The sequence below is a fragment of the Mastomys coucha genome, unplaced genomic scaffold (genome assembly GCF_008632895.1).
Source record: "Mastomys coucha isolate ucsf_1 unplaced genomic scaffold, UCSF_Mcou_1 pScaffold18, whole genome shotgun sequence".
In the NCBI taxonomy this organism is placed as follows: Eukaryota; Metazoa; Chordata; class Mammalia; order Rodentia; family Muridae; genus Mastomys; species Mastomys coucha.
In genome coordinates this window covers 111,783,601-111,793,455 of record NW_022196900.1, presented here as the reverse complement: position 1 = coordinate 111,793,455, position 9,855 = coordinate 111,783,601, and the positions used below count along the sequence as shown (strand labels likewise).

The window sequence follows — 9,855 nt, the reverse complement described above, 5'->3', positions numbered from 1 at the left end:
GGAGGAGGAGGGGGAGGAAGAGGAGGAGGAGGGGGAGAAAGAGGAGGAGGAGGGAGAGAAAGAGGAGGAGGAGGGGGAGGAAGAGGAGGAGGAGGGGAAAGAAGAAGAAGAGGAGGAGGGGAGGAGGAGGAGAAGAATCCACGACCAGGCAATGGAAGTCCATGCTTGCAATCCCACCTCTAAAGGTAAGACTTGGGGATCCCTGGAGTTTGCTGGATGGGCAGCCCAGCCATTTGGAGTTTCTGCCCAGCTAAAGACCCTGTACACACACACACACACACACAGAGAGAGAGAGAGAGAGAGAGAGAGAGAGAGAGAGAGAGAGAGAGAGAGAGAGCAGTAGCTAACACCAGAAGAATGACAAAGCATCCTGTATACACAAAGCAGGCTGGCTTAAGCAGCCATCATCCCTCTGAGGAAGGAGACAGTAAAGCATGGAGCACTGGGGAGGCCACTGAGGAGGCCACCACTCGATCCCAGCCAGGAACCTGAGCAATCTGGCACATGCTGGGTGGGAAAGGCTCTGAACTTTGCACTCTAACCCAAAGCCCACACACAGCAGGCAGATATGAGACCCAGATGGAGCTCAGGGCCCACTGATCGCCCAATGTGAGACCCAGATGGAGCTCAGGGCCCACACGCAGCAGGCAGATGTGAGACCCAGATGGAGCTCAGGGCCCACTGATCGCCCAATGTGAGACCCAGATGGAGCTCAGGGCCCACACACAGCAGGCAGATGTGAGACCCAGATGGAGCTCAGGGCCCACCCAGAAGAGCACAAAGGAACTCAGACAGCCTGAGTCCTGGGTCAGCCTCAGAAAATTTGTTCTCTGTGAGTCCTCAAGTTCTGGGCCACTGAGGCAACCTCACAAGGCTAGGACCTACAGTGACAAGTGCTGGAAACAGGTAGATGGAGCATAAACCAACGCCCTCCAGCAGAGGGTCCCCAATCAGGCCGCATCAATTACACACCATGACCTAGCGCAAATGAGAGGCGCAGTGAACTTGGCAGCGACGGCCTGCTAATTCCCCTCACACATATTCGCAGTGGCAAAGCCAGCATGCGAACCGTAATTAAAGTCATCTGCTTCCCCACGTATGACCCGGTGACGGGCTGTCACTTAAGCTCTCAGTGGTCATTTATTACGTGGCATTTTCAGCTCATTCAACTAAGCACGGCAGTTATTTTTAGTCATAGACACGAAAGAAAAGTGCCACAGCCTGGAACAGCGCTCCTGATTGGGCAGGGCTAGCAAAAGATGTCAGCTCCCTTCTGTCCGCCTGTCCAGGGCTGAGGAGAGCAAGAGAGATTGCAGGTGTGACTGTGGCGTGGACAGGTAGAGGCCACCACCCACGAAGGCTGAGTTGGAGCCAGCAGCTGCACAGATGCCTAGAAACCAGCTGCGTGGGTAGCACTGAGCCCTGGCTTCTGCGTCCCCTGGAGAGCCAGTCCTGCCTGCTCCTGCTCCTGCTCCTGCTCCCTTCCCGTCTCCCATGAAGTCCTGTAGGCTAGCACCCCCGCCATGGCACCGGGCCTCCACAGAGCACTCTGACAACAAGAACTTCATCCCCGGTGCACACAAGGGGTGAGTAGGGGCTAGCCCAGGCTCCATTCCCACTAGAACCCAGGGGCTGTAGGAGATGGGAACTCTCACTCAGGGGTCACCAGCTGACCCAAAGTGGAGCAGGAGAGAGGAGGTCAAGGCAAAAGAGGAGCCAAGAAGATGAGCTGAGAAATCTATGCATGGGCACGCGCCCAGGACGGTAGGCAGCCAGAAGAGCCACGGGCAAGCAGATGAGGAAGATCATGACAGGGGTGTTTGATTTGAGACCTGACACTGTGTTTGCACCCTGTGCAACTGCGATGTCATCGAGGGGGCCCAGCACCGACTGCCTGACCCCACTCTTCCCGATGCAGAGTCTAACTTAGGAGAAGGTCCACAGGGTGGAAGGGAACTGCAAAGAGGCCTGCTCATCTGTTGAAAATAACGACTATCCACACGCACTTCACTTAGATGTGAACGAGAGACAACACCGCACACAGGTCAACCGCGTGGAAAACAAAATGCCCATGAGTAAACCTAGTGGGAAGCGGCCAAAATCACATCTGTAACAATAAACAGTCAAAGAATACAAAAGCAGAGGAGATGCCTGCTGCACGGGCCAGGCAGCAGGGGCGTGGGGCCCTCATAATCAGGGAGCAAGCTGGCTGGCTGGCTGTGTTGGTAAGCTGTATTGCTGACTGGTTTCATGTCAACTTGAAACAAGCTGGAGTCATCGGAGAGGAGGGAGCCTCAGCTGAGAAAATACCTCCGTAAGGCTGGGCTATAGGCAAACCTGCAGGGCATTTTCTTAATTAGTGGTTGATGTGGAGCCACCCCTGGGCTCTTGGTTTTGGGTTCTATAAGAAAGCAGGTTGAGCAAAATGAAAGGAGCAAGCCAGTGAGTCGAACCCCTCCGAGGCCTCTGCATCGGCTCCTGCCTCCCGCTTTGAGTTCCTGTCCTGACCTCCTTCCATGAAGAACAGTGACATGAAAGTCATGGTGGCACTGGTAATGCGTGCTGACACCAGTGACCGACCCCAACAATTAGGAAGCAGAGACAGAGGACCTCGGGGCAGGCAGGCTGGCTGAACTAGCCATAGTTGCTGAGCTCTGGGCTCAGTGAGGAACTCTGCTTGATAGGAAAAGTGGGGAGCAATCGGGAAACCCTCCTCATGCATGTGTGCACACAGACACACACACACACACATTCCTGCCTATTCATGCATCCACATGAGAACATGTATGTGTATATGCTGCACATGCACACACATGCATATACATTTAAACTATGTACATGCAAAAATGTTTGGAGATGAAATCCAACTACGCCCATGGCCTGCCCATTCCTCACTGGCTTTGGCAGAGGGGGAGATGAAGGAAACCGCCCACCAGGCTGTCGAATGTGGAGGCTACGTGGGGCAGAGCTTACTGCCGGTCTGCCCTGCCTGTGCTTGAGATTCCAACACGCAAGGTGCCTTGTGAGAAGAAAGCCAAGGGTCGAGGAGTCAACATTCTGGAGGAGTCACCGGAGCCGATGCTTCCAAAGGCAGCGGTGGGGGGAGGGGAGGGGAGGGGAGGTGGTTACTGCACTGCCTGCTGGGTGTGGGGTGCCCCTCCTTGACCATTAGAGCCTTAGACAAGGCTATGCAGTGGGTAGGTCTCAAGTAGCCCAAGCTGGCCAGAACATGCTATACAACTGAGGATGGCCCTAAACACAGAGATCCTCCTGCCTCCACCTCTAAGAGCTAAGGTTGCACTGGACAAGACGCCTGCTGCCCACAGACCCAGTTCTCCCACAGCCCACCCCACGGTGCCCCCCCCCACGCACCCCTCCCCCTCGCACGTGCACCTGCACAGCACATTTTAGATAAAGCCGCTGGTGATCAATCCTGCAGCAGGTGATTAACTGTTCCCTAAAGTGAACACCATGGGCCTCCAAGGTCTGAGGTTGACCCCAGGAAGGACTGTGAGCAGGAGACATGGCTCTGTGAGCAGAGTCAGGGCTCTGCAGCAGAAAAGATCCAGAGCACAGTGGGCAAGTGGGCTCCAAGCCCATCCCTGCCCATGCTCACCGCCCCTCTTCAGATTCAGAAAACTGCCCCGCAGTGAAGTCCCTGTCACCATGCCCCACTGGCCTTCCATTGCATTGGCTGTTAAAATGATCCAAATGATTTCTTTTCCAAATAGAAACAGAATCTTGAGAACAGCACGGCCTGTGCTTCCCAGGGAATCTGTATCGCTCTCAACCAAACCTACCAATTCATACTCTTCATTATGATGTAGATGCACAGAAAGTTCACTATAAAAAACTGTTCATCACTCACGCAGATTCCAGCTTTGCTACACTTAACAGCAAAGGGAAAATATAGTCAAACAGCCTCGTTTTTCAAAATAATTACCGGTTCGATAATTATGAATTAAAGCTGTCACAACGCATGAAGCTTACTGGGCTGTGTCCTGCCGTCAGCCTGAAGAATATCTGATCCCCAGGAAGACGACAAGATCAGAACGAGGCTGGTTACAGCATCCTGGGCCACGATTGTTACCAGGGCTTTTAATGAGAAGAGACACTGGTGCCCGCCAGGTCTCTCCTCAGCACAGAGCCAGCTGACAGGCAGCCGGCACAAGACACTCACGCTGCCATCCGCTCCTGAGGGGCTGTTGAACACATACTCCAGCTGGAAGACGATGGCAAAGGCTGGGTGACTGACCATCTCTGGGAGCCGCAGGTGGCTTCTCAAAACTAGAGCCTGATTTCCGGAGCTGGCCAGGAACAAAAACCAAGAGGTGTTGGAACAGGGGTCCCTCCCACCTGTGTCCACCTCCCCACAGTGAGCAACTGCAAAGGGGAGCCCCAGGGACCCCAGAACACAGTAGGCCCACTCTGCTCAGACCAGTAAAAGCCACAAGTGACACCTCCAGACTTCTAGGGGACACCTGCAAGGAAGCCAGTGAAGCACACAGTGTGTCCACAGAGGTGAAGGAGGGTCCCCCAGCACTTAGCTCCAGCATGTTAGCTGAGCTCTGCACGCCATTGATGGATGGGGCGTGACATGATACAGTGATGTCTCTATGGGTCCCAGACACATAGAGCACAACACAGTGTAGGACCTGAAGCCTCCGCCTCCAGGTAGTGTGCAAGGGCTCTTCAGCCCCACAGCCAGAAGCTTTGGAAACACTAGCTCCAAAGTTGTCACGGCAAACAGGGGGCTTTCCAAGTGCCCGTCCCTGAGGTTCATGCCTGGGGTGTGGCTGAGGGGACAGGGTTGACGGAGCAGCACACTGCGGGGCGAGCCCACACCGCATGCTCAACAGGCTTATGTCCCCTCGGCCCCTTGTAGCTCCCTCAACCTTCTGCCACTTGGGTGCAGGGGGTCTAGCCTGGGCATAGGAAGATACCTGTTCTTAGAAGAGGCACTGATTCTCCTGCTGAAGCTGGCCGAGCGTGTCAAGGCCACGTCCATCTCAGGTACAAGCACAACCACCTGTGGCCTGTGCACGAAGCCCAGCCCGTTGTGGACACAGACGTGCAGGCGCCGCTCCAGGACCTCTAAGGTGCCGCTGTCCAGCATGCCAACCCCCTAACAAGAGACACAGGGGAGAGAGATGAGTCCTGCATGGCCAGAGAAGAAGACTGGGCGAGCAGGCAAGCCGATGGTGGAGGCCAAGGTGGAGTCTCCAGAGCTCCCATGGGAGCAACACCGAGTGTAAATGAACCCACTCAAGGGGCAGATGCAGGACACGGCGATGCCCACTGGCCACGAGTACATCTGCTAGTCAGGTTATTTCCCTCAGAGCGTGACTTTCGCCATGCATACGCAGCGGCTTAGCTGACAGTTCCCAGGACTCATCGACCTCAGAGCTTTCTGGGTCTGGTGCCACTTCCCAGAGACAGGCATCGCTATGATGGAGAGGCACCACAGGCAGGACACGCCCAGGTCTCACTTCGTCCGTCAGAAGCAAGGAAGTGGGAAGAGGACGCAGGCTCAGGCAACAAGGCACAAGCCGACAGAAATGGAGTCTGCCCCAAAGCCATGGCCAGACACTATGGACCTCCATATTAGCATGGGAACCCTAACAAACGGCAGGGTATGTCCGCCTCACCCGGCCCCACCCCTCGGTTCTCAGTGCTTAGGGAGTTACACAGTCTTAACCAGTTGATCTTTAACTTTCTTGTTCTTCGCTGCCCATTAATCAAACACAACAGGCCAAAGCTTGCGCTGTTAGTCTCTGGTTGGCAAGAGTAATTATGTAAGCCTGCCATGTGGGAGGGACGGATACCAAGGCGGTAAAGTCCCTCCACAGTGCCTGTGAAACTGTGTCAAGCCGGTGCCCCAGGAGGGACACAATAGGGAAAGTGAAGCTGTGACTTCTACAGAGGCCTGACCCTGGAGTAACGCCAGGCAAAGATCTTCAGGAAGGAAGCCCAGGACGTGAACACGTGTGCAGAGGACCAGGGTGGGCCCAGGAGCCCAAGGAGGCCACCCCAAATGAGGGCAGGAGGGTGGAGACAGACCCATACGTGATGTGTGTGGGCTTCTGTCTCATGAAAAGCTAGAGCCCACAGAGGTCTATAAACTAGATGCATGCTTCTGAAAGGCCACTTGGACCACAGAGTAAATGAAGGTTTTCCCCAGGATCCCAAAGAGGACAAAGCAAGTAACGCTTCCTTAGAGGGTCATCCCACCATATCTATGAGAAAGAAAACCAAAGCCACAAAACCACGCACAGCCACCAACCACGGAAGGTGCCACGGAACACAGCAGCCTTCCACGCCTAGTGCCAAGTCTCTGGAATTCTTGGGGTAGAGCAAGCAGGCTCCACCCAACACCACCTCCACTCAGTACCCTCCAAGATAAATGACCTACAAGCTTTGGCCTAGGCTGGCCACAGCCACGGCAGCTGGGCTCCACAAGCCCTGTGCTCAGAGGCATGTGCCCCCTGAGAAATCGAGGTGTTTAGGCTTCTCTATGTATTAAGCCTGTAGCTGTCCACAGTCACCACGGCAGGGGAGTTTGCCTGCAGCACAGAGGCTAACGAACTGAGAGTCACTGCAAGCTCACCCTTGAGGAACCTGCCAGCCACACACTGATCTTCTTCCCACTCAAGACCCCACTGTGTAAGTGCTCAGACTCAAACAGAAATGTTCCCAGCAGGTTAATAAAGGTCCGTACATCCATCAGGACAGAGATGCATACAGCGCCCTTGCACTGAGGGACACGACACAGCAGAGCAAGTAAAGGAACCAACTTCAGGCAAACAGCACCACAGAGCCACGGGACAGAGCCACAGGACAGAGCCACAGGCAAGAGAAACCAGTGGAGGAAGGAAGCGTGTTTCAGAGTAGAGGTCAAGGCCCGAAAGCTGACACTGTCCAGAGGGAGGTTCATCTAAGGGCAACAGAATAGAATCAGAAAACAGATGTGGTGACGAGAAAAGCTGGGGCCTGACAGGAGGAACACAGCAGAAAGGAGGCTGTTCTGTGGCTCATCCCTGCCCCAACACACACAGGTATGCCCCGCCCCCAGCACACACAGGTATGCCCTACACCCTCTGCCAGTTTGCTTGGGCAGGGAGGAGATGCCCTGCCAGTCTGTCCTACCCCTGGAATAAAAAGTGCTTTCTTCCATTTCAAGGGTCAGGAGCAAAGACTCCCTTTGGTCCTAAGAGGGGACAAGAAGAGGTCTTCCCACAGTCAACTGCTGGTAACCCATTTTTTATGCTCAGAGAATGGACAGGGACAGCCATTCTCCCAGCAGGAGGGGGCTTCCATGTGGCTGCCAGCCAGGAAAGCAGGAAGAGGCCATGCAGGCCCAAGCATAACTAACTGGCGCACAAAGGTTTCATGCTGCTAGACTTGGCAGGATGTACTCTGACCAGATGTGGGACAGTTAGGGTAGCAACTCAGACAAGAAGGCAAACAGGAGTCCCCCAACTGCAAAGGTGTTTCCGAGGCTCTCGTGTTGCACTAACAAGCTGCACAGAACATCTGAGAGGACCCGATGTCAGAACACAGGACCCAGAGGACAAAGCAGGCAGGTCAGCAATGAGATGGGGCTGGAGAAGAACCATGGGGCATCCTGTGTGCAGGCGACCCTCGACCCTGAGTGTAGCCAACATGTGAGCTCCATGCACCGCCCTCATGATGGCCACTTCAATGCCTCTGCCTGAGGTGATTCCCCCAAATCCTTCACCTAAGCACCTGAACAGACCCATGTTTTCTGAAACAACATAGATTGGTAGCATGCCTCTAACAGAGGGTTGGGGAATGAGTTTTTAGGCCTGTGTCTACACAGGCAGAGCTCAAGAGTATCTCAGGAAAGCTCAGCGCTGACAGAAGTCGCCTCCAGTCAACTCCTCAAATGAGCCCCCTGGCCTCAAAGTTCCTTGGTAGCTGCAGAGTAATTTATGTTGCCCCCATTTGGTGAGGTAATTTACTTTTAAATGAAAACTATTTTACAGTCTATGCAAATTAGCATCAGTGTTTAAGGTTGTCAGCACCTTTTACAGACTGGAGGGCCTCCTGCTCAGGGCGTGGCCTGGGGAAAATGGCCCCTCCTAGACCTACTTTAGCAGGCAATCCAGATAAAGGGGAAGAAATACCCTCTTAAGCCATTAAAAAAAAAAAACACATCTCCCAGGACATGCCAGGCAGAAGATGCTATCCCAGCCTGCCGCCAGCCGCACCTTCTTTGTTCAGGTTAAACTACAGCAGGGTGAGACACGAGATACCTCCCGGAAGCGGTCGCTGATGAGCAGCTGCACAAGTTCCTCCTCAAACTTCTCCAGGGAGGGGTACAGGGTGAAGAAGAGGTCATCTAAGTGCCACGTGGTGGGCTTCTGGAAGCGAGGCTTCCGCAGGGTGTCACCTGGAATGGGAAGAGGGTTCACGCTGTCCTCAAGTGTTCACAGCTGTGTTCCCACCAGTCTCAGGCATGGTGAGTGGTCCAGGTCTATGGCTGCACCACACAGCTCAAGCTGCCCCACACTGCTCCAGCCATCCTATCCCTTGCATCATCTGCAGGACCATAGCCAGCTGTTTTGTTCATCACACTACTGTCTTACCCCGACCCATGTGATGCAGAAATGTCATATACAAGGTACAGACACAGAAAGAATCATGCCAACTGGCACCATAAGAAAACCCTCTGCCCAGACCCAGAAGCACCTGTGTGTGCCTGGAGACAGAGAAGAGAAGGATGGATCTAGGACGGGGCTCAGTGTCCACACTGAGGGCAGGATCTGGGTATGCTAGGGGGGGTCTTCCTCAGGACACCAGAAAAAGCCAACCATTTCTATAACCCCATGGAACCTATGCTTTCCCACTACCCCGCCTCCCATCTGCTCCTGTCTCTGCCTCTTCCCACATTTTCTGTGCTTACTTAGACATTTAGATATAGGGTTTTAGGAGATGTAGAAACCAATTCCAAATATGAAAGGACAGTTGACTGGATGTAGTGATGTATCCCATACAGAAGGCTGAGGCAGAAAGCTAAGGCCAGCCTAAGCTCCTTCCTGTTTGAGGGAACAGAGAGGAGGAAGGGAGAGGAAGAAGCAAAGCAGGAGGGACAGACGGAGAGGAAAGGTGGGAAGAGCCAAGCTAACCCTTGGTGCCGATCAGAAGAGCTCTGTAGCCTCCGGCTGGAGGTTCAGCGGTGTGGACCAAGCTTCCTTCTCTGCTTCACCAAGGACTTCTGAAACAGGGGCATGCTGCCTCACAGCAACACATGTGTGTCTGACAAAGAACTGTCTAATGAAAAGTGGAGATGTAGATGCGGTAGTGTGGGTGTGTGTGCGTGGGTGTGTATGCATGTGTACACGGCATGTGTAGGCATGTGTGCATGTATCTGCACATGTGTGTGCCTGCACATTTTCATGGTGATCAAACCCAGGGCCTGTCTATGCAGGTGAATACTCTATGGCTAAGCTATATCCCAGCAATGCCTGGGAGAGCATCTGATGCCATCCTGGAGACCTCCCTGTACTGCAGCCAGAAGGCAGGGGCGTAAATCAGTGCACTGAGCAGGGAGGCGGTACCCTGGTCCTAGGACCCTGCTGCCCTGACAACAGAGACAAAAAGGCTGCTGTGTGACTGTTCCTTATAAAGCTCCTAGGAAGCTGAGGCAAGGCGGCCACAGGGCCCCTGTGGTGCACACGGAGGTCCCTGGAGGACATCCAGCACTTAGACCGCTCCAAGCAGAACATAACAGCAAAGTGGGGCCAGATAATAATATGGCAGAGCAGGCAAAGGAAGGACGAGAAGTAAGGAACGGGAGAGACAGAAGCACTTGCTCTCTCTCTCTCTCTCTCT

The 9,855-nt window shown here is 54.0% G+C and overlaps 1 protein-coding gene across 8 annotated transcripts in view; it reads right to left on the bottom strand.

Moving 5' to 3' along the window:
• Positions 1–9,855, bottom strand: part of Nphp4 (nephrocystin 4) — a 91,858-nt gene that overhangs the window by 54,384 nt on the left and 27,619 nt on the right. For 6 of the 8 annotated variants that reach the window (XM_031379634.1, XM_031379637.1, XM_031379638.1 and 3 more), the window contains 3 exons: positions 8,277–8,413; positions 4,944–5,125; positions 4,181–4,307 (listed from right to left, as the gene is read on the bottom strand). The exons of 1 other annotated variant lie outside the window; for it this stretch is intronic. In XM_031379634.1, coding sequence (XP_031235494.1) covers positions 4,181–4,307; positions 4,944–5,125; positions 8,277–8,413 — 446 coding nt within the window. Of the gene's footprint in view, positions 1–4,180; positions 4,308–4,943; positions 5,126–8,231; positions 8,414–9,855 lie in introns of those variants that run through there. One more of the 8 variants, XM_031379640.1, reaches the window with a different exon arrangement.